General features: G+C 44.0%; 1 protein-coding gene across 1 annotated transcript in view; it reads right to left on the reverse strand.

Moving 5' to 3' along the window:
* Positions 1-5,141: 5,141 nt before the first annotated feature.
* Positions 5,142-25,206, reverse strand: part of ss (aryl hydrocarbon receptor spineless) — a 725,723-nt gene continuing 705,658 nt past the window's right edge. Inside the window, exons 7-10 of the mRNA XM_080273375.1 lie at positions 10,987-11,093; positions 10,594-10,735; positions 8,242-9,399; positions 5,142-5,211 (exon numbers count right to left, since the gene is read on the reverse strand). Coding sequence (XP_080129501.1) covers positions 5,142-5,211; positions 8,242-9,399; positions 10,594-10,735; positions 10,987-11,093 — 1,477 coding nt within the window. The remainder of the gene's footprint in view (positions 5,212-8,241; positions 9,400-10,593; positions 10,736-10,986; positions 11,094-25,206) is intronic.

Raw genomic sequence — 25,206 nt, forward strand, 5'->3', positions numbered from 1 at the left:
AAGAAATATCATCAGATGTTCCCATGTTTTTCAAAGTGACCAAGTGCCATAGGTCCAATCCATATGAACAAAATCCTCACTCAAATTACACGATACATTAACCAAGGTTAGAGAGAGCCGCTTATTCGTTGGACACCTCGTAGCACTTCTTGCATGGGGGGTTAATCTACACATCATAACAGGCTTCCGTGCTATCGACGGGGTATATCTTTTTTGAGTCTCTATAGAGTTGGCATCAATAACATACAGATGGATAGTATAATATAAAAGTAAAAATAATATAAACCGCTCAGGAAAAGGTGTTACGAAATTTCAGTCAACGAGAATACGACCCGGGAATCGGATACACAAAGTTACGATCATTTCCGTGTCTTAGTGGAATTCGTCTTTGCGCGAAGGACAATGAAGGGATATTACTTACACTGTGGAAGGGAGAGCGTAACACCTTCCCCATGACTCCTTATCCTTCCTGCGCAAACTTATATAATATTTAAGACAGGGAATTGTTCATGAAATAGTTTGTGAGTCTCATTCCCAGAGTCATCATCTACAACTGTCCTCTTCAGCTCCATGGGCGAGACTGCACTGCAACCATCTCACCCTTACAGCCAACCCAAACACGGTACAGCCAACACACAGCTACGGTACAGCTAAAACAACCACGGTACAGCCAACACGCAGTCACGGTACAGCCAACACACAGCCACGGTACAGAGAATACGCAGCTACAGTACAAGTCTGTCTCAGGATATAGTTAGAGGGAGGGAACGCATAGGAAACAGCGCAACCCGTTTCCTTCGATGACGTATTATTGTTCAGTCTTGCTACCTTCAGACGGTTTTATATTCAACTTAGGAAATATTCTGCCCTCCCCCCTTCCCACCCTCGACCTGCCTTTGCCCCCGGTTCCCCAGTGACTCTTGTTTTTCCTCCAAAAACAATTATTATTCAAAAGGGAGAAAATCTTCATAGGTTTCACTGGTTCTGGAGGAGGGAAAAGGAAAGACGGGTGCAAAGCCTTCTTATGTCATTCTTTCTTCCTGCAAAAGGCAAATTAGTTACGACAGGATATCGATCGTAAGTTTGTGAATCCAGCCCCTACTTCCCCCCTGACGTGGTTGTGAGGCCCCGGACCACCTGGGAGGCGGGTCTGTCACGGCCATAGTATTAAAACAGAGTGTGCCAAGGTGTAATCAAACCCCTAACATTTAACGGCCACTTGCGGAACACCTGTATAATGATTAGATGCGATCAGTCTGCGTCCCACATTGCCAAGTGCGGTCAGCAACGATGCCCAAAGGTGAGGCATGTTCGGTTATCATCACTTGCTCCAGAGGCTATCGTCAAAAATTAAAAGCTTGTTCACACCTTCGCGCCCTCAGTTTTGATAAGACGGCCCTGAGTCCTAAATTGGTCATGCTGGTGATGGAGAGAAATACGATGCTTATCCCAAGACTATTTCAACCATTGTTTTTATTTACATTAAGGATACCTTGTTTAATGGGAGTTATTTTTTGTACGTATTTATGGTACAAAATGGTATACTAAAGTTCTCTTTAATACCTGATCTGTAAATACATGTTAAGTAGTAAAATTAGTTTAAATACTATCAATACAGAAGACGAGAATAAACTAATTTGTATCTCTTCTCTATAAAGTGTGCGTTAAAAAAATGTACAGAAGTTGTTGGTCTGAGAAAATACGAGACGCTCACACCGGCGACACTGCTATCGTTAAAAAATAGCCGAACACTCTCAGAATGTCAATAGGAAAGGCTAACTCCGCCGCCACTATGTACACACGCTCGCAAGCACCAACGCGCAGTTCAGTCCTACCCTTTTGATTATGAGTTAATGCCTTGGATTTCTCATAATGGTTAGTTGAGATTAGTGGTTGGAAACGTATATGCTATTGCTCAAAATATATATGTAAGATTAAGAAAAAAAAAAAAGTGTTGAAATGGGGTAGCGAGGCTGTCTTTCCCGCCATAAGTGTCCTTAACCCCCTCCGAAGATGACGTCTTTTTCTTTTTGCCAGGCGATTTTTTTTTGTTTTTGTTTTACTGCGAAGGAGACTTTTCGAACTGGAGGAGTGATAAATAACCTTCTCGAACCTCTTCGCCACTACAAGTCACTCCTCAGCTGAATATAGTTGCCTGGTGGTAGGAAAATAAAAACAGGAGACGTCACTGTGCTTAAAGGGTTTAACCGCTGGATATATCATTAGTTTCACATTTTGTTGCTTTGGTGACGCGACAGCCTCGCTCACCAGCCCGGCAGCACCGGCCAGGCACCAGGTACTAGTTGCATCCCTCACCAAGTGCTGAGTTCCACACACTCGCAGCAATAGAATGTTGGTGAGCATAATAATTATGACCTCAAAACTGCACTTGGTGAAAACATAAAGTGCGCTTAGAGTGTTTTATTTTCTTTCCCTATTGGGTCGCCCCTCGAGAGGACTGTCGTGCTACAGTATTTCATCTCTCTTTGTGGACAAATAACTCAATGTTCTATGGCAACGACTAAATTATCGTAAAGCATTATTCCTGAACCAAAACTGCCCTCTAAAATATGCAAACTAACAGAGTACGTGACAGTGACGGTGCAGCAGGTGGTGATCAACTCTTGTAATGCCAATATTCGAGGTCCAAGGCATACTGGGACTGCCGAGACCTGCAGCCAAGCTCTCGGCCAGAAAATCTAATATTTAGTCACCAAAACACAGAGAAGATTCCAACATGGACCAACTCAACGCCTTCCTTTTTTCTCACTCTCTGGCGACACATAAACAGCTTTTTTATAAAACAAGCGTCGCCAAGAATAGCAACCACACTTAACAAAAGAAAAAAAAAAGAAAAGGTCTGCAAAGTTTATGTTTTCCAAAATTTCTTTCAAGACTCCGTCTCATACCGCCGTAAGCTTCTCGTTTTGGTGGTCTTGGCTGGCTGTGAATTAAAATAAACTTAACCTCATGACTAGATCGATACGTAGTCTGTGGCGCTATGCTGTGAGTCAGACGCAGTGAAGTCGACGCTTGCCACCTCCGTCACGTCACTGTGGCCTCGATCTCGTCGCCTCACTGACACTTGCACAAACACACATACACCATCTCACAGCAATGGTCACTGTTCCTGTTGCTGTAGCTACATGTTCAGTGTAGGCGGTGCTTCTCGTGGACAATGCAGGTTCATTAGTTCCTTGTACTTTTTCGACTTCACTTATACCGTAAACAATTATGTTCAGAATAGTTAAAAACAATGTCCACTCAAACGTGTCAAATTATTTTTGAGAAATAAACCAAAGGTCAGCGTTTATTATTATTATTTTTTTTAAACTTCTGAATAAATATGAATAATTGTACTAACTCACAGTATCAACACATCACATTGCATATCTATATGCTAATAATAAACCGAACAGAATCATCATTCATCACTAGTTTTCTTATTCATACATCCACGTGAGTACCATGAGCGCCAGTGCAGCAGCGTCTACAATCTCCCATGCTGTACAGATGCTTTGCTTCCTTGTACTTGAGCCGAGACGCGCGACACACACTGCCTCTGCCTACCACCGCACTCACACTCATATGCAACACCACATAAAAATATATCCGTACCTAAGGAATGTTACAATTATATATTTTTGACCCTGTTAACACGTAGGACGACAATTGCACTTTAGAACCAGCAAAGTCGACACTCGTAAACATACTGACGAAGCAGCTTGTGTCCTTTCTGAGACTCCGTGCAGTGAGAGTGAAGGGGAGGCCCGAAGGATGTGTGGCCGCCCTCACACTGCCGCCACCCACACCCTCGTGACCTGCATTGACCCCAGACTGCCTGGTGGCCACTGGACCAGCCGGCGACCTCTCCAGTTTTGATCACGGAGCACTTCCAGGTCACCAACATAACCTCGAGACACAACCTCGGCCATGCAGGCAGAGTCAGCTTCAAGGACTTACGTGGCGAGGAATTAATTCAGCACTTAGAACAACCTCGGTCATGAAGATCTCTACAGTAGATAAGAAGGAACTGCTGAAGCTTTACATTAATGGTGGGTTAGCAAAACTTTTGAAGTTGCTTAGCTGAGTAGCTTAGATTAATAGCTGAATCGTTTTGTCAGTATTTGGCAGATATATATGACCTGTGCACCTTCTGCTGGCATGTGGGAGGATTATTAGGCCTCAGGGAACGGATTGCTTAGCCTATTCCATTTTTAAAAATGTATGATATAAACAGGATAATATTGTAACAGAAAACCGACACTGAATGAAAAGCAACTGATAAAAGGGAGAAAAAAGTCATTAATATTTTCAGCGGATTAATGGCAACTGAAACTAACACAGCATCCTGATGACTGTGTATTAAGAGAGTGATATTGTTTAACGGTCGTCAGTAAATGGTGGTCTTCACTAACGGAGAGTAACGCATAAACAGGTCTTCGAAGTGGAATAGTGATGGCTAATATGAAGACTTCTCTACATATTACGGTCACATACTCTGCTGGAATACTGACCAACATTCTTCATACACTGAATCCACCTATGACGTCAGATGTAATTTTGAATTTTTTGAACTTTTCTTTCAACTCATTCTTTAATGTAAAGCTTCATAACAAAATATTATTATATCATGGCTGAGGCGATTCAGTGATTTGGTCGGGAGGTTGAGGGGTCTTCGGATGAATAGATGCAAGAGTTGGACTAGAGGCTGCTGGGGTCTCTTGCTGCGACGGGTCCAAGATTGGACTCTGGGGCAGTGGGGCTACGATTTCCAGTGACCCAATTGCTGGACTCTGGGCTATGGGGGCCACAGTTTCCACTGTACCCATAGCTGGGCTTTGGGGCAGAGGAATTACTTCCTCCATTGACCCCACAACTGGACTCTGAGGCAAAGGGCCCATAATTTCCAATGAGCCCACACCTGCAGCACTCTGGGGTAGAGGGGCCACAGGTTCCAGCACCCCCATTTCTGGACTCTGGGATAGTATGACCATGGTTTCTAGGGGCCCCATAGCTGGACTCTCGGGCAGAGGGGCCACAGGTTGTAGTGCCCAGAGGACTGGGCTCTGTGGCTGAGGGAGAATAGGTTGTAAGGACCCGATGGCCGGGCTGGAGAGGCTTCGGGTCACAAGCTGATCTCAGGACTGCGCCAGGAGGGGCGGGTCAGAGGTCACTGGGCTTCCACACATGGGGACTTCCTCCTTTTCTCTGAAAATTGGTCGAAGATTAGAACTGGCTGTAAGATGATTAATCAGTTACAAAAATTTCTGTTCATATCTGACAAGTTGTTTATTACTGTCCTGAAAATGAAGTGTTATGTTTCAGTACATACACGTGTGCTTTAAGGAACTATAGCATATACAGAAAGAAAACTGTTAAACAATTCAAGTGCATAGTCTCTCTAGCCATTTGATTGCAATGATGTGCTTTATTTTGAGCGCGGCAGTGCAGGAATCTGTCTAGTTGTAGCCAGATTACCGTGGAAGTTCTAGAGTTTATCGTCTACCTTCAAGTGACAGTTCATTTCAAGGGCCTCGAGGGTCGTACCAAGGGCAGTGAAAGATGGAGAGTTAAGGGGTCATTTGTTTACCTTGGAGATGGTGACCACCTGGTCTAGTCGTGGTGGTTGAGGAGGGTGTTGGTTACCTCAGAGATGGACAGCAAAGGATTGGGTTCCTGCTGATCTGCGGGTAGCTGGGTTCTCCCATGGCGCTGTGGGGCCGAGCAGAGAACAGGCCTTGTCTTAGCCAGAGGGCCAGAGGTGAGCAGGGAGAGAGCGGGAGGAGGAAGAAGTCTGGTGGTGGCGCTACAGGAAGCGGTGTGGCTTACTCTACTTTAGTATACCAACAGTCTTTATGGCATTGATTTATATCTGATTTATAAATAAAGCTGTCCTGCAGATTTAGATTATCTAGTTTATACTCAGAAAGTACACCACGAGTAATGAAATTAGAGTTTCACTTTCTTTGCTGTCAATGAGTAAAACTTCACAGAAAATGAGTCACCTTTCGAACAAACGTCTTAATACTGTATACATATACTGTATATGTGTGTAGCATAAGATAGGCTTTTACCATGGAATGAACTGGCGAAATATCTAACTGTTACATGTGGGGATAATGAAATATTGACAGTTGCTCAGCAATTAGGCAAATAAACCATTCTGAAGTGCAACAGAGTAATTTCGGCAAATTTTCAAGTATGTAATGGTTGCCACATCATTGGTCACCTCAGCTTCACCCACCATAAATTTCAGTCCAAACTGAGATACGTGTAGCGACCAGACTAGTAGTGAGAGAAAGTGGCTTAAGAAAGGGAGTGGAAGGGAGCTTTCAATATGGCTGAATTCATTAATACAAACTTTATATGGCAAGTTGAAAGTAACATTATTGTCTGTAATGTACTCTAGACCTAATATATCAATGTTTGTACTGGTAAAATATAAAATATTCTGCTCAGCTTCATTAAAGTTGTTTTGGATCCACAGTATAAAAATTTTAAGAACACAAATACATCAAAAACAAACTGACAACACTCTGAACCTTCACCTCTAGAATATTACGCATGCAAGTTACGGTGACGGTGCAAAAATGAGTGACAAAATAAGAAAACATGAATAAACAAAGAACTGAAAACAACACAAAAAATACATATCAAAACAAGAGAGAGATAGAGACAGAGAGGCAGGCAGCATGCAGGTGTGGGGGCAGACTTGTGACCACGATCGTAACGGAGGCACTGGCAACCCAGGAAAGAAAATAATTTACTCGTGTCACATAAAGTGCCACATTAACCACGTCTAAACACCGATACTATAATTATATGAGTTGGCTCTAATGATAATACAGCTTGGGTCTTGATCTTCCTACTGACAGCAAAAATTAATCTTAGGGGGAGGTGAAGGAACAGTAAAAGTGATGTTAATTATACCACTTATAAATGATGTGCTGGCAATAGCTGCAAATCCTACTTAATCCTACTTTTTATAATGTGGTGCACAAGTTAAGGTCACACTCAGCCCCCACACCGGGCACCTCACACGAAGGTAAGAGCCAACACGGTGTCACGATTCGATCTCACAGCCCTTATTACTTTCCCTATCACCTCCCACCCGCTCTCCCACTTTCCCCATCCTGTCCATGCATCGCCCAGGGAGGGATGGGGGGGGGGAGCAGAGGAGGTGATAATGCATCCTGGAGGAACTCATGCACAGGAAAGTACTTGGGTTTAGCTGGTGATTTGTAATACAGAGAATTACAAAGGTACACTCACACATTTCTTTGCTCACTTTCACAAGAACATCGATATTTTGGAAACAGTGAAAGGAGCCTGTTGTAACAACTAATAATACTTGAAAATTTTGTTAATACCATGATTGCATTTACATCTGTGATATAACATCTTATTTCTTTAATAACGGAATAGCATACGCCGTCCTGGTCTCACTTTTTTTCTATACTAAGTCAATCTGAGAACAAATAATCTGATTGCTAATGATATTGAATTAATTATGAAACACGCGTATTGCTCAATAAAACTGTAAGCACTGTCGTTAACCATGAAATACAGTCAAGTATCAAAACTCACTCAGCCGTATCAAGCTTTTCCTGACTGACTCTCCATGCATTCCGACACAAGACATTACAGTTCCGCCCCACACTTACCACACAAGCACCAACGCAACACACTACACCGCCTTATGCAGCGGACAACATTGGACCCTCGGGCACCTCGTTACAAATATTCAGAATAAATTTTCCAGAAATGATAATATTACTGTCTACCAGAATTTAAAATGATGATTAATAATAATCTCATTGTTAAATAATGGATTCTTGTTACAGGAAGTGACTGTCCATGTCCAACGTTGCCCTGAACGTCACACAAAAGCCCGCCGTCTACACGAGGCTTGGGAGATTAGCAACATGGGTGACCTAGAGTACTGCGTAAGTCAATAAAGGAGACTTTGCAATACTTCAGTCCCCACACACACGCACACACTAATTTCTTAATGCTACATTTAGTAAGGAGCCCAGCACACAGCCCTCCAGTACTGTACCAGTCTTTGCTTTACAATGACATGCTCGCATCCTCCTTAGGCAGACCATGGGAGGGAGAGAGAGGCGCATGACTAAAAGAGGAGGATTGGAGGGAGGGCTGTGTGCACTGCCCGATGCCTACGGCGGGCTCGTCATGCAGGTGCAGGCCAGAGAGACAATAAACAAAGCTGTCACTCACTGCGGGGTGTGATACGGGTGGTAAGGATAGTACTGGTGGTGCCATACCTCGCCGCCCTCACTGTAGCCATACGCAGCCTTACCCGCTGGCGCCACAGATCCGGCACCTACGTGGGCGGCTGAGGCAGCGGCGGCGGCCACTGCAGCAGAGTGAGCAGAATGGGCGGAATGGGCTGAAGGTGGCCCCGCGTGAGGCGAGGACCCTTCCCCACCATGTGGTGATCCACCGGCACTGCTGCGGGCCCCTGGTGTGGACGCCGGCGTGGCGGTGCCCCATTTGCACGGGTTGCTACTCAGACTGGGGTCATGTGATGACGAGGTGGAGGAGGCAGAAACTTCACCGTACTTTTTGTTTGGGTCATATTCATGTGAGGTGGATCCCCACATAAGCACCGTCTGGCGGGTTGTGTTGCCATAATGCTCACTCTCTTTGTTGTCCTCCTTGTGGGTGACAGAGGTGGCGCTGGAGGTGACTGCCACGCTGGTGGCGATACCAGGGGTGGCGGCCAGAGCACCCAGCGAGGCCAGAGCCGAAGGGTCATCCCGCCGTGCGTCCACCGTTCGTAGGTCACTGTACTTGTGTTCTAGTGTCGGCAGCACGGTATTAGTGCCGTACACAGCCGAGTAAGCGTCTGATGGCTTGTATTGGTACTTGGAGGTGTCGAGTTGTGTGGTACAATAAAGTTTTTGGTCTGTTGCCGTCTTGGTGAGGCCAGTTGTGTCGTAGCTCAGGCAAGAACGCGCAGGGTCAACATAGCCATTACTAACGTAACTGTGCGTCATGTAGTCAGGGTAGTAGGAACCTAGCTGACGGTAGTGGAAGAGGTTGTCTGTGGGTAGGTAGCTGGCAGGATATAGGGATTGCAGGTTACCCAAGTTCTGCTGCATGTAGAGCCCGTTGTCTGTGGTGTAAGCTGACGATGCGTACATATTGTTGTAGTTATTGTAGGCGGTGTCTGACAGGTTTGTGTAGGTCCTCTTGGTGCGGCATGTCGTCAGGAAATCACGTAGCTGTGTCTTGTACTTGCGGCTCATGCGGGAGGCGTAGAACTGCGGGAGCTCAGAATCGCAGAGATAGGACTGAGTGAGGCCAGGGTCCAGGTACGACACCTTGAAGTCCATCGTCCGCTTCCCCAGCAGGTCACGGCCTTCCTCCTCCCTGCAACACAACAACACAGTCAGCCCACCTTTACATTCTGAGATATGATGGCCATAGTAATTATGTGAGAAAGTGGAAAAAAGGGACTGCTGAAAACAATCACATACCGGCACTGCTGCGGTAAGAGATGTCAGTTATAACTATTTTTGTCTTGTTTTGATACCTAAATAAAAATGTCAGTCGTCTAGAGCAATCAGGCTGCAAGGGGGTCTACTGAATTATATTTTGGGAAAACTTCTTGTTCTACAGCCTAATATATGGTCTGATATTCATGCAGATAAGCTTATGAAGTTACTACAATGGACTGTTTTAGAGGTGGACTACTTCCAACCCACAAGAAGTGGATATTTGGCAAACCAAATCCACCGGGGTCTAACCTAGCCGTCGGTCTTAACCTTGTGCAATTCGATCCTATATCTTAGCATTCTTTGGCCCTAACCTTGGCGGCGGGATAAAGCATAACATGAGGGGCACATGTGACCACCACAAGCAAATGGAGAGAGATTAGAAGTACTGGAACGACGACCATAGGAATTCCAAGTACTGTATATCATTTACATATAAAAGATTATAAAATATATACTTTTCACAAAATCTATCTATCTATCTATCTATATTTTCACAAAATACTGCACGCAAAAAAATTATTTGAATCTTTACTATCATCAACATACTATTAATATCTGTTGACAAAAAAAATTTAGGTGAGAAAAATGCATAATTTGTAGATTCTAATGAGTTTAATGTTCGTAATGTATTATAAGCATCATGTTTAAGATATGTTTGCGGTATCACTGCGAGATGTAAATTTCTCCGTCACGGTTACACTACTTACATGACCACTGTGGAATTTGGGTTAGGCTACGATCATTCCACGACGATGAAACTACTGCCTGCCACGAACTTTTCAGTATTTATGAGAAGGAACTCTCTTAGGCTTTGTCCACTGCGTACTGTATTACTAATATTTAAGGTCCACGAAGGACATTAGGAAATATTAATTGACACTGTGTACATACTTATGCTTGCTTACGTGCTTACTTACTTACTTTTACTTACTTACTTACTTGTTTATTTACAATATAATATAAATTCACGATTAACGAATATTATGGAGCCTAATCTCACATCTTCCTTTATATTAAACCTGAAACTTGCCTTATGAAATTAAGAAAAAAAATCTGCGTCTCTTACATGAGCGGCCTGTGGGTACAAATGATGAAGTCTGGCTTAGAGTTCTTGTAGACGAGGCGGGATGAGGTCTGCAGCCACTGCCATGTACCGTCCCGGGTCTGGAGGCGGTAAGCAATCATCCCCGAGGCACCCGTCTTGAGCACTGCAGAAGGAGGAGGTGACTGAGAACCATACATATTGTTTTCACACTAATTTGGCCCAGGCTTGTATCCTGCTCGGTTAAAGAAGCTCCCAAACACATCTTCCTTACCGATTTATTTCTTGGATACGACTGGTTAATATCTATCCTTTTTTACGTTATTTATGCGAGTATATGAGCACTGCAGAAGGAGGAGGAGGAGACTGAGAACCGCATTTACTGTTTTCACACTATTTTTGTTTGCTGACACTTACGTTCCTGGTGAGCAGATGCGACGTATGCGAGATCGTCGTAGTGGACCAGGTCGTAGCCACCCTTGTTAGCCAGCTCCAGGTCGTTGTAGCCTAGAAGCATCTTGCCTCTAGAAGGGTGAGGGGACAGGGAGTTAGTCAGGAAAACAATAAATCCAACGCCTTCGTCTTCCTTTGATTTTAACCCTTACGGGCAACATATGATTTGAGCAGCTTAACTTACTAGACCACCAGGCGTCCAGTGGGTACCTATATGGAAATCAACCAACGTAGTAAATGGTTTCCCAGAGTAAAAAAAAAAAAAAAAAGAAAAAGAAAAAAAAAACGCTAGCCATTCAGTGCACTCAGCTGAAGGAAGCACAACACCGAGTCAGTGGATGAGGTTGGCCCCACCTACAACTGCATAAAATTTCTCATTTCCCTGTCTGCAATTTCATCAGGATCAGCTGAAGTAAGGAAAGCCTGGTCTTTGGGAGATATTGCTGCCTTGAGTTGGATCTGATCCCTGAATCCTATATTTTTTCCTTGTCTGTGAAGTATATGCACAACCACTCCAGTTACTAATTCCTTCACTGTTCTGCTTTTCCTCTAACCTGGCCTAAAACTGCCATCTTTCTATCTTCAGCACTAAGCACTAAAATATGATGCCATTTACGAAGAGGTGCTGTGGTTAGGAAGTAGGGCAACAAGCCGTAAAAGGGGCCAGGTTAAGGTAAGGAGAGCATGGCAGTTGTGTCTTCTAAGCTGAGTATAATTTTTTGGCGATGGCAAGAATACAGTGAAAAAAGTTATCATACTGAAGAGGATAAAGACGCGTTCAGCTTTACCCTGATGTGCCTACCTACGACACATCAGCAGCGACGTAACCCTCATGAACTCTCACACGTCCCCTGCTGCTTGGACAATATTACCCACAATCTCAGTATCTATAGGCTGGGGACATCGTATTCACACCCGGCTTGATGGAGCCAGTAAGAGTGGGTTTATGAGGTATGGATAGGGTCATATGTAAGAGCAGCGAACACGGTAGAGTCGAAATCATATCTATACATTTTTCACTGCAACAGATGGGATTGAACCTTTTTCGACACAAGTCCCCAGTCCACCCCTATATGCACCAATGAAAAGCAAGAAGAAGAAGATGTCAAAACGATGTGAAATAATCAACATGGTTTTTACATAAATAATGGTTCACTAAATTTCACGGTCTTGCCTAAACAGTGATCTTGCCTGTGTTTGACTCCTGGATAGTGAGATCAATCTGCGTGTGTGACATGTTTGAGTGAGTGTGGGTGAGAGTGACATATTTCGGGACGGGTGTGCGTGATTGTGTGCCCCCTTCTTTTCCCTTCAACCTCCCCCCACCTAACACAACTCATTCGTCAGAGTAACCCCTCATCCTTGTGTGTGTAATTCACCGGGTCGGTCAGGGTCACTTGATGGTCGTGATCGTCAGCTTTTACCCTCCCGGAAGGGAGCTGAGAGCTCATATAGTCCGATCTAAGGGCAAGGCTGTGACCTTCACACAAGCACACACCCGTCCCCTTGCTCAAGGGGGACAGTAACCATCCACTTCGTCAGTGAAACTTTTCGCAACCTGAGCGAGGCGCGAACTCCCGTCCACCATTTGGCAAGCGAGAACGTTACCACTGCCCCAGCGAGCGGTGTGTGTGTGTGTGTGTGTGTGTGTGTGTGTGTGTGTGTGTGTGTGTGTGTGTGTGTGTGTGTGTGTGCGAGCGCGCGAGCGCCCTTCCCCCACCTATGCAGTCTTCTCCCTTTCCCTTTCTCTTCGTGAATCCCTGTCCCCCCGCCCCTCCCCTTCTCCTCGTTCCGTGTGTATAAGCTTTTACCGGGCGATCACATGCGACATCCCGCCAGCCCGGCCATCCATCACTTATTCACCATATCTTATAGCTCACTCACCACACACAGAACAAACATAATTTTCTACCGTTTAGCACCTTTACGGCCGGGTGTCATGTCGTCTCGCTTCTCTCACAGCCACTGCTTTATAGCTTCTACGTGCGTCCTGGTGTAAATATAAATCACACACATGACTTAGGCAAATACCACACCCCCATCTATTATCTATTCGGGTACTAATTTTCGGGAGAATTATTCGGCGCGATGGCACAAAATGATAACTCTCTGGGTAGGGATTAATGGACAAAAACGTTTACCAAAGACGTACTATTGTTATCCGGTTTCAGACTTCACCTTAGGGCTTTTAAGTCAACTGTTCCAAAACTAACCGATTTTACTATGGATAAGCATGGACGGTTTTTGTGATCCGCTAGTCCAAAATGTGTATAAATATTGAGAGTAGGTACATGACACAGAAATTTATGGCCAGGTCGCGCAGTAATAAATATCTCTGGCGTTTATACCCTGACGGCGCAAAACAAAAGCCTGAGGTAAAATTCCCATTACCGATTTTGAAATATTAAACGCTCTGGTCTCGCGATCGCCTGTCCTAGCGTATTGCAATTATGAGCTGATTGTTTTTGCTTCTTCTGACCAAGCTTTCAATACGAGCTGGTTTATGGCCCAGTGAAAGTGCCTGGTGATGAAGAGAGCGCCTGTGTATGTGTGTATATGTGTGTTTTTTTTCCCCCTTAGTCTCTGCTTTGGTGGAACTCTGCGGAAGAATTTCAATTAGGGTGCAAAACGAGGTCGCTTAAGGTTCTCTTTATGGGTGCTGCGATAAGGCGAGGGTGAGGGCACGTGGCGTGGAGGAGTGTGGGTAAGTGCAAGGGTGAGGGGTGGCTGGTGGGGTGAGGGGTGACTGGTGGGGTGAGGGGAGGGTTGAGTGGTGAGTGGAGGGGTGAGGGGTGATTGGGGAGGTGAGTGGTGACTGGAGAGGGTGGGGGGAAGTGGAGAGATGAGGAGTACTGTGGGAAGGGGACGTGGAGGGGTGAGGTATTTGTGGGGGGCGAGGGGGTGACAATGAAAGGGTTAGATGCTTGTGGAAAGGTGATGGGTGCCTGGAGGGGGGAATGGTGACTCTGGAGGGGTGAGGATTGACTGTAGAGGGGTGAAGGTACGTCGAGGATATGGGGTGAGTGTAGGGGTGCTGGGTGACTGTTGAGGGGGTGTGGGGTGACTGTGGAGGGGTACGGGATGACTGGAGTGATGTCTCGGATAGCTGTACAGGGATAAGGAATGACTCTGAAGGGGGTGTTGTCGGATGGTGGTGTCGGACAGATGATGGTGTCACATAGATGATGGTGTTGGACAGATGGTGGTGTCAGACAGATGGTGGTGTCGGAAGGTGGTGTCAGATTTTTGCATGACGAGCGATAAAGTCTCGTACATTCAGCCAAAACGACCCCAAGTCAAACATAAGGACTTTTTTATAGTGTGTGTGGCGGATGGCGCTGTTGGACTCACTTTCATTTAGATTGGTGCACTTCTTCCTTATTAGCATTTTTTCGTATGTCACTGGAATATCCGCTTGTGTGTTCCATATATTATATGATCGATATTATAAAAGACTTCAATAATACGGAATATAATTTTTAATATGTGAATTAACATGTACACAGTTTTCTCAGTGGTGAGCAAAATTGTCGTCAGCCACACTATAAGAGATAAGTCGAGCACTGAAGGTCAACGGATGAATCGGTAGGGAAAATGTGCTACAACGCCTACACTGAGAAGAATATGACCCTAAGAGGAGGAAGTGTGGCATGGCAAATTCAAACACGAAATACTGCATAGGACGGGGGAAACTGGTACATGGTAAGGGAAGCATAATTGGCGAAGAAACAACAATAAGTCACAAGATATGAAAGAACAAATTGAAAGAGGCTAAAAAAAATTTCCTAATAAAAAATGTGAAAGGTGGAACACATTCATATTCTGAAGTTGAGCTCCTCTCTACTACCTTCTAAGTGCAGAACGGTGGGGTCATAGAAACTGGGTAACTTTGATATTATCCTTGATATCGTCGTCTTCATGCTGACACATATTCCATTATAAGACAGAGTTCGTGTGGGAAATTTATTCAGCCTCTGATACACAAAGCATAGCCAACATAACACTTCGACGTTCACATAAACTGCTGTCACTAAAGGCATTTCTTCCTAATTCGTACTTAGACAGCCTGAGGAAGGTTTAATTCTAGCTATCACTCTCTCACCGAAGAGAGGATATTGTTCTGCATAAGACTTCATTCGGACTGACACAAATATAGATACAACGCTGGCCTTTAATTTGTGCTTGCATGCATTTTTTACGACGACCATGTACAGTGCTGTACCTAGACTCGTGGCCTGAGGTCTGTAAATTATCGCAATAATTTGAAGGTACATGTATTTCAATTTTATTGATCGGTTCTGTGTTATTACATATATATATATATATATATATATATATATATATATATATATATATATATATATATATATATATATATATATATATATATATATCTCCAGGGTCTTCGGAACACTCCCCCCTTGGACAGCAAAATTTATGACATTTGTGTTATCCATTCTGCTAGCATCCCCCCAAAGATTTGGTAATAACTTAACCCACTTCGTACCCAAATGTGTTATGTAACCAAGGGTTGTGAAAAAAGAAACAAGGTAAACTGATCAATCTGTAACACGTATTCAGGAACCAATGAACAAATTCTCCCGCAAAACAAAAAGTAACAAGTAAAAATCCAAAACCATGCTGGTAAAACAAAGAGTATTGATTAGTGAGGGTCATGAATAAAGGAAACGACAATAAATACGACATGAAAGAACCAATTACAGAACAAACACACAAAAAAGCGAGAGTGTAACTACGGCTCAGACGTTTACCCTCCGTTAACCTGTGATCTAGACCAAACACAAGCCACTAAAGCCAGAAAAGGGCGGGAAAAAGGAATTCACTGTAAATTTCGGTGTTCACGTGACGGCCATGACAACCAAAGCGGCACGTTCCCCCGTTCAACACAGTCACCGATCAGAGGGCGTTTTACGAGAGACTTATGGGAAAGCATTTACGAAGCCCTTAAAATTCATGGCTCTTTGCTTTACGACACACTTTACGATATGGCAGGGTAGGGCATGGCAATATTTACGATATGGCAGGGTAAGGTATGGCAAAATCTATGGCAGGGGAGGGCATGGCAATTTCTACCATACCAAAGAGCAGGGTATGACAGTCCTTGCGATATGACACGGAAGAGTTCGGCCACATTTTACGGTATGGCACAGTAGGGTATGGCAATGCTTGCGATATGATGGGGCAAGGTATGGCAGTTTTTGAGGTATGGTTGTGTTGGGTATGGCAATGTTTACGTAAGGCTGGGTTGGGTATGGCAATCTTCATGGTATGATAGACTGACAATTCCCACGGCGGAATAAAATCGTCCACTTCAGGCAAGGGGTTAGCTGGGATATATTTTCGTCCCCTTGGTTGCTAGGAATGCTCTCAGCTCGAAAAAATCGTCTGGTGTCTGTTTAAAAGAAGTAAGTTAAGCCTGTCCAGAGGCGCTAAAGGGTTTATACGTCACACCAAGGACATGATTTCAATTATATATTTTGCTATCTCCGGGGAAAATAATTTAATGACAGATTTTTTTGAACTAAATTTCATGATAGATTTTTTGAACTAAATCTCATGATAGACGTTTGGAGCTACAGAGGCGAATTTTAGGCGTCATTTACTCTCTTAACACACCAGGTTTTTGAGTTAAATTTAAGAGCCTGATAGTAGTCTGACTGATATTAACTATGGAAAATTTAATAGACTATGGCACACTATACAATATGGGAATCTTTATGTTGTTTCAGACTATATTATGGCAGATTTTTATATATTATGGTGGATTTCATAACGTTAAGGTAGAATTTAAATAACTGTTATGGTATTATGGTATTAAGCTAAGGTATTATGTGATGTTGGACTATTTTATATTATACTTTATGTCAGATGGTCACATTAGAATTTTTTATGGAAGTCTTAGATGTCAAGGCTGATTTAAATGTCATGTCAGAGTTTGTATTATGTGGCAAACTATGTTAGATCAGCTTTTATATGTTATGCTGGACTCTTTAGACTCATTATGACGGCAGATTTTATACCATGGAAGACTTGATGTGCTATGGCAGACGTATGTTATGACAGGACTTATATATCATGGCAGACTTTATACGTCACGGGAGAACTGATGTTATGGAAGGCTATATTTGTTTTTTTGTGCCAGACTTTGTATGTCATGGTAGAATTTATATGCTTTGGTAGACTATATATAGATATACCTAAACTGAGTGGCCAGAAACTAAACAGAGAGGCCAGACTCCAAGATCCTTGACCCTGACCGTGCCCCCTTTGATGTGTACCTGGGGACAACTGCCTGTATGAAATGGGTTTAGGGTGAGAGAAGGGGTTGGGAACGAATGTGGGCGTGTGGAAGTGTGTTGTGGGATGGGAGGTTGGAGTGGGGTTGGGGAAGGTGGGAGTGTGTGGTGGGATGGAGGACTGGATTGGGGGCCGAGGAAGAAGGTGGGAGTGTGTAATGTGATGGAGGTTACAGTGGGGTAGGGGAAGATGGGTGTGTATGGTGTGATGGGGGGGTAGGAGTGGAGGTTAGGGACGAGGGTGAGAGAATGTAATGTGATGGAGGTTGGAGTGGGGTTGGAGAAAGTGGGAGTGTGTAATGTGATGGGGGTTGGAGTGGGGTAGGGGAAGGCGGGTGTGTATGGTGTGATGGGGGGGTAGGGGCGGAGGTTAGGGAGGAGGGTGGGAGAGTGTGGTGGGATGGGGGGATACGAGTGAGGGGTCGATATTGCTGGAAAGTTTTTGGTGCGATAACAAACATGAAATACTTTGCCACAGTTCACTCACAGCTCCACTGAAACCTGTTATTTTCTCTCTCTCTCTCTCTCTCTCTCTCTCTCACACACACACACACACACACACACACACACACACACACACACAAAACCTTCAGCAGTACTCGAAACTCTGAGAATTCTCTATACAATCTTCGTGAAAGGAACGTAAAAAAGTTCTTCAAATGCGGATATTTGGGGGGAACAAAGTATGATCACTCCAAAGATGAGGCTACACACACACACACACACACACACACACACACACACACATCCAAGAACGATGTATGTAAAAATCACGTTGAAAGGGATAAGCAACTTTTAGCAACTCTGCCGAACTCAAGCAAATAAACAAAACAAACTGAATATACACATTTAGAACTGAGTGGGGTATGCAATTCCGAAAATGCAAACTCCAGGGCTAGAGGATATAAATTTGGCTGTATACAAAGTTGGAGAACTGAGTACCGTAGATATACATTTTGGTGATAGTATGTGAGGTTTGTTCTCTCTCTCTCTCTCTCTCTCTCGTATATATTTGCACACTCCGGGACCGTGTTTAATTTGCTAATGGAAAAAACACCATGGTCTCGCTACTATTACACACACACACACACACACACACACACACACACACACATACACACTCACATACACACAAACCTTAAAATACCTGCGCACATACAGAAACACGCAAATACATACAAACACACGCAGACACACACATACAACACACACAACGTATATAAATACACACATATATACATACAAACATATAGACACCCAGGCACATAAACAAAAACGCAAACACACACACACATACAACACACACACACACACACACACACACACACACACACACACACACACACACACGACGATGTAATTAAGTAAATGTGCTAAAAAAAGGGGTGAGTTTGGTGGTGCCCCCTTTTTATACGAGGTGGCGGGTGATGGAATAAGTAATTGGGGGGGTAAAGGCCACTCCCACGGTCCTCGGGGGGCGCGTTATGCTTTTATATCGGTACACTGCGCCGCTAATTGGCACGGTGGTGGTGATGAGTGGTGGTGGTGGGTGGTGAGCGGTGGAGAGTGGTGGAAATGAGTGCTAGTGGGTGAACTGAGTGATGAGTTCTGAACGGTGGTAGTGAATTGTGGTGGTATACTGTGGTGCTGAATGCTGAGTAGTGATGATGAGTTGGGGTGGTAAGTGGAAGTGGCGAGTGCTGACGAGTAGCCTAATGGTGATGAGTTGAGTGGTAAGAAATGGGTAAGGGTGATGAGTGGTGGTGAGTGATATGTGTTGGTGAAGGTTGGTGGTAGAGGTTGGTGAGTGATGGCAGTGTGTGGTGGTGAAGGGTAGACGGTGAAGGCGATATGGGTTATAGTGTCTCGTGTTAGTATTTTTTTTTATACAAGAAAGAAGGAACCAAAGGCCAGTATGTTCATTTTTATATATATTCTAAGACTGATATTTAAAGTGTCTCCTGCTAATATGATGTTCTTTAAAATGTTAGCATGAGATAGCAACTTGTTTGTTCATATATTTTACGTATCCAGACCCTGACACACACACACACACACACACACACACACACACACACACACACACACACAACCAGTAAAACATTTCCTTTCTTATGCACAGCTCTTGCCACAGAAATCCCTTCCATATTCGTGCTTGACCATCATAAGGAATGGACAAGTCCGGCTGTAACTCTCCCCCCAAGGAAAGATGTGATCCCAACTAATACAGATACAGGTGGAAGTGGTGAAGAGTGGTAAATGGTGATACTAAGAAGTGTGGCTAATGTGAATCAAGCCAGTGAACGGTGACCGACTCTGGGTGATAGTGACGAGGGGACCTTTGTAAATGATGGTGAGTGATGACTACTGATCGTGGTGGAGTGCGGCGGATGGTGGTGACTGGATGTGGTGAATAATGTGGTGAATAATACCATATGGGGAAAATGATATGCAGTCGATGGTGGTGAGTGGTGGTGGTAGTGATGATGGTGGCGGTGCTGATATATTTAGTGCCGATGATCAGTGCACTGGTGATGGACGCAAGTAGTGATGACTGCTGACAAAGTAGTGGTGAAGCTGGAGAGATTATCATTAGGCGAAGACTTGTGGTGAATACATGAGTTACCTGGAACTGAGTGGTGACAATTAGGCAGAGGTGAGTGATGAGTGAAAGTACGTGGTAAGTTGTCATCGCAATAAAACAAATTTTCTTAACCTTAGTACCATAAACCCGACTTATTATTTTTTTATTTTCTTCTGCTACACTTAAGCGAAGAAACAAACACTAAGAATACATCACAAAACCACCCTGAATATAAAACCTCACAAATCCACAAACCACTAACGCAGTAACCATGGAAACAAAACAACAACCACAACAAATCGTAGGGCCATAAGCATCATCCCTCCATCAGCATTACCCCCTCCATCCATTTCATTAGCTCTTCCCATTACCCTACCTCCCTCTCACCCTCTCATACTCGTCCTCTCACTCACTCACGCAATACTCGTCTTTCCTTGTGTTATTTACTCCTCAGTCCTATTTATTCACTTTCTGATTCACTGTCTCTAATTTACGCACGCAGGCACGCACGCACTCTTGCTTTCTCTCTCTCTCTCTCTCTCTCTCTCTCTCTCTGTCTGTCTGTCTGTCTGTCTGTCTGTCTGTCTGTCTCTCTCTCTCTCTCTCTCACACACACACACACACACACACACACACACACACACACACACACACACACACACACACACACACACACACACACACACATACACAGACAGACAGACAGACAGACAGACAGACACACAGACAGACAGACACACACACACACACACACACACACACACACACACACACACACACACACACACCTCCCTTCATCACCCTCTCTCTCACGCTCTCTCCGTCCATATCTCCGTCTATCTCCATCACACACTAATTATCACATCTCCTTCACACTTCTTTATCGCCCGAAAACTCTTTGTCTCATAACCTAAGAAAGAGAGAGAGAGAGAGAGAGAGAGAGAGAGAGAGAGAGAGAGAGAGAGAGAGAGAGAGAGAGAGAGAGAGAGAGAGAGAGAGAGAGAGAGAGAGTAAAAATGTATTTCCAATTGGCTGTCGTTCTGTCTCACGTCCCTTTTGACGGTAAAAGTGTGATAGGGCAAGGTGTGACCCATGGAAGAACACACACACACACACACACACACACACACACACACACACACACACACACACACACACACACACACATTCATTATGGAAGGGGAAGGGGCACAAACACAAAAATTCACATATACAGCACAGACACAGAAATACATACAAACATAGATACACACAAATGCACCACACACACACACACACACACACACACACACACACACACACACACACACACACACCACCTCAGAGGCTCTCATCAAAACTGCAGCACGGGTCTCAGTTATTCTTTATTTCCACCAGCCATACCAGAGCCAAGGATTCACGATTTCTGGCGGGTTTTCGTGCTGCTGTCACTGTGAACAATTTATTTTCGAATTCTTCCCTGGTGATGGTGGTTTTATTGGCATGGGATTTATTTTTGAGGGGGGAGGGGAATGGATTTATAGTAATTTCTCGTCATGTCTCCCTTTCAACAGAAGTCAAGTAGTTTCCTTCTGCTATTATCACTTTTTTATGTCAATCTTTTTCACTCGCTCTCAAGTAAATATCCTCTGGCGTTGGCTGGATTGGTATACAAGAGTTGCCCTGATCATAAGAGGGTTAAGGGTGACAGTATTAAAACCCTCAGACTCCTATACTCACTCTCAGCTCGGTTTGTTCGTCTGGATTAGGTGATACAGACTACAAGACTTGGCTCGACGAAGAAACAGTTGACAGTAAATAATGCGACTCTGGCCATCAACACCTTCCCCCGGAGAACATCTTTAATTTGTTTACTCTTGGAATTTGTAGATGATTGAATTTGGCTTAGGAAATTTCTCTCGCACTGAAGGGAATAACGGAGGGTATATCTAGCAACCCCTATTCGAAATCTCCAAAATGCCGAAAAATGTCGCTTAAGAGTAGCAGGAATGAAAAAAAAAAATTTATGACTGTGGTAAAGAGTATTAAGTTTCCATGCTACCTATAAACCTGATTTCTTGGATTCCCTTAACGTACAGAAACACATGTATGGTATAAAAAGAAAATAAAAAAAGGTGGTATTTTGGAACACATTCTTAATTGATAATAAATACTGCCTTTGCTCGTCCATAAATTCGACTCAACCTCCACTCGGTCATCCTTTTCAGTTTCTCAACAGATTTATTTATACCCATTGATCCATCGCCTGATACAGTGTCTAGTGTGTGTGATCTCGACAGAAGACCTCAAGGCATGTTCCTCCCTGCTCAGTGACAAGTATATCACTGCTATATATCACCGACACTCACATATACTTCCCTTTTGTCTATCAATATCCTAGCAAAATGAGTATGGAAAGCAACTACGCAGAATGATAAAGAAGTGAGATAGTACAGTTTGATGTAAAAGTTGGCCAGTATTTTATCTCCTACTTCTCACTTCCATCCCCTGGCTAATATTCCTAAATCGAGAGAAGTTTAATATGTTTCTCTGTCCGTAGGTGATTCTTGTTATGCTGCGTTAGAGAGGAATGTGATGGACATGTGGACATGTCGTATATGCAAACGTAGACGTAGTGGAAAATAAAAAAGAATTTTTGCCTTGACTGAACAAACTGCTATATTATTTTCACCTCACTCTGTTAAATTTTGTAAGATATTTAACGACTTTAGTAAACAAAATAAATGTATTTAGGGATAAAGCTGACAGTGCAGTGACGAAAAAAAGTGACAAAAAAAAAGCGAACGGAGAGGCCATGACTAATAATATACTGTACAGAGGAAGTATTTATATGCAAATTATGGTAGACAGACAGAAAGATTAATTCGTTGTAATCTTAGAGCATTTCTCTCTCTCTCTCTCTCTCTCTCTCTCTCTCTCTCTCTCTCTCTCTCTCTCGCTGAATGTAAGCTATCATGGAATTATCATATGCATTATCTGGTCTATTTGTCCATTTTCATTCGTCTCTTTCCTTCATCTACTTTTTTTAACGATTCTTTGTCCACTTCCACTACACCACCAGACTTGTATTATCCTCTCTTACCCTCTTCCTCTTTCCTCGTATCCCCCTAATCTCTCCCCCTCTCACTGCCTCTTACGTCTTCCGTCCTTGTGATTCATTCCACATTATCCTTCATCCGTCATTCTTTCTGTTATTATTAATGTGGCAACGCGTACTCGCCTCCTCTCATCTCATCCTCGGCCCCTTCTCACTAGTTCCTCCTCTGCAATCTTCCTCCTCTCTTTCTCATCTATCTCCCTCCTAATTTTTCTTCTTCTCTTACTCATCTCGCTGTATGTATTCTCATTTTGTCCCTTCTTTTTCCCTTTTCCCAAGTTTATTCCGGTTTCCGTCTGAGCATTCTCCTCCCCTCACCCCATACCTCTTTCACCGTATTATCTAACACTTCTCACCGCGATTCTCTGTCTCTATCTGTCTCTGTCTGTCTGTCTGTCTCTATCTCTCTGTCTGTCTGTCTGTCTGTCTCTCTCTCTCTCTCTCTCCACTCCTATCTCTCGCCTCATGCATCATCATCCGGGGCGGCCGAAGGATGTCACCTGCCATCTATCATTATTGGGCCACCCTGCCATTACCCCGACTCGTTCCACACACTTATATGCAATTGTGGCCAGCTGGATTCTCATGGGGGGAGGGAAGAAGGAGGGGAAGGAGGGGGGAGAGAGAGGGGGAGGAGGGGTGAGAAGAAGGGGAGCAGTGAAGAGGAAGGAGAGGTGAGAGAGGGATGGAGGGGTGACAAGGAGAAAAGACGAAGATGATGGGTGTGGGAAGGGTGTAGGAGGGAAGAGGTGATAAAGAGAAAAGAGTGGGGTGTGGAAGGAGAGAGAAAGTGATGGAGGAGAGAGAGGGGTGAGAGAGGGAAGGAGGGGTGAGGAGAATAGGGAAGGATGATGGGTGTGGGATGAGTGTGGGAGAGAAGAGGTGCGAAGAAAAAAAGAAAGATGTGTGGTTGGGGAGGGAAGGTTGACAGAGAGAAGTACGAAGATATGGGGAGGGTGAGAGGAGAAAGGAAGGGCGAGAGGGAGGAAAAAGAACGCTTATGGGTGAGCTTAGAGAGTGGGAGAGAAGAAGGAAGGGGTGAAAGAGGGGAGTGGAGGGAGAAAAGAAGCTAGTGAGGAGTGGGACAGATGGGGAGAGAGGGAAGAGTTGATGAAAGTATGAAGGAGAGAGGGGGAAGGGAAAAGAAGGCTTGAGGAAACAGAAAAAAGAAGAAAGAACTGATACGTGAAACAGGAGTAAAAAGAAGAGAACACAAGAGAAGAATTGCTGGGGACAGACAAGACCACAAGTACACTGAGGAGGATGAGACAGGGAAAAGAGAGAGTTGAGGGGAAGAGAGACTAACAAGCGAGGGGTAAAGAACACGGAAAGGGAAGGGTACAGAGAAAGGGAGGTTGAGGGGAAGAGAGACTAACAAGAGAGGAGTGAGGAACAGGGAAAGGGAAGGGTACAGAGAAAGGGAGGGAAGTAAGGAAAGCTAACGAAGGAAAGGAGTGAAGTGATAATGGGTTAAGAGAGTGAGCGAGGAAGGAGAGACTGCAGTATGAGGAGGAAGAGTAGAAGAGGAAAGAGAGAGAAGGACACTATGTGGAGTATAGTATGCTGGAAAAGAGGAAACGGAGGAATGGAAGAGACGTAGGACGGGGACGGAGATCAATGATGGAATGACATGGTGTGAAAAGAGAGTGAACTGAAAGAGGGGAAAAAAAAAAAAACGATCAGAGTTAGAGTAAGGAATGAAAGATAAGGACATTATGGAAGACGGAAAAGAACGGGGAAAAGTAGAATGAGAAATTAATGATTGCAGAAGCATGAAGAGGAACGAAATAGGAGAGGATCAAGAGACTAAAGGAAAGTGAAAAATATCATATGGAAAGAGACAAAACTGACATCCGTAAACATTAAAAGCAGAGGAAAATGGAAGGAAAATATTGTTACTTTACTTGTTCCCTTTCTAAACATTGCATCCATAACTTAATCCTTTGAATCTGGTGACCGTCTATTACAGTTTATTCCTGCTGCTTTCAGACAATTTTATTCAGCTTAGGGGAGACTTTTTAAGAGGGTGAGGTTAGATACATCCTTAATTAACTCCTTTACTACATGAGGATCCATTTAAATCGTTTGTTTGGTTGTCAGAATGGAATATACAAGAAGTCCTGGGAGGGGAGAGAGGTTAATGGATGGCCCAGAGCGGTAGGCGTGAGGATGGGATTAACAGAAGA

This window comes from Coenobita brevimanus, chromosome 54 (assembly GCF_032717465.1).
Source record: "Coenobita brevimanus isolate Jiangsu-jjx chromosome 54, ASM3271746v2, whole genome shotgun sequence".
Classification (NCBI taxonomy): domain Eukaryota; kingdom Metazoa; phylum Arthropoda; class Malacostraca; order Decapoda; family Coenobitidae; genus Coenobita; species Coenobita brevimanus.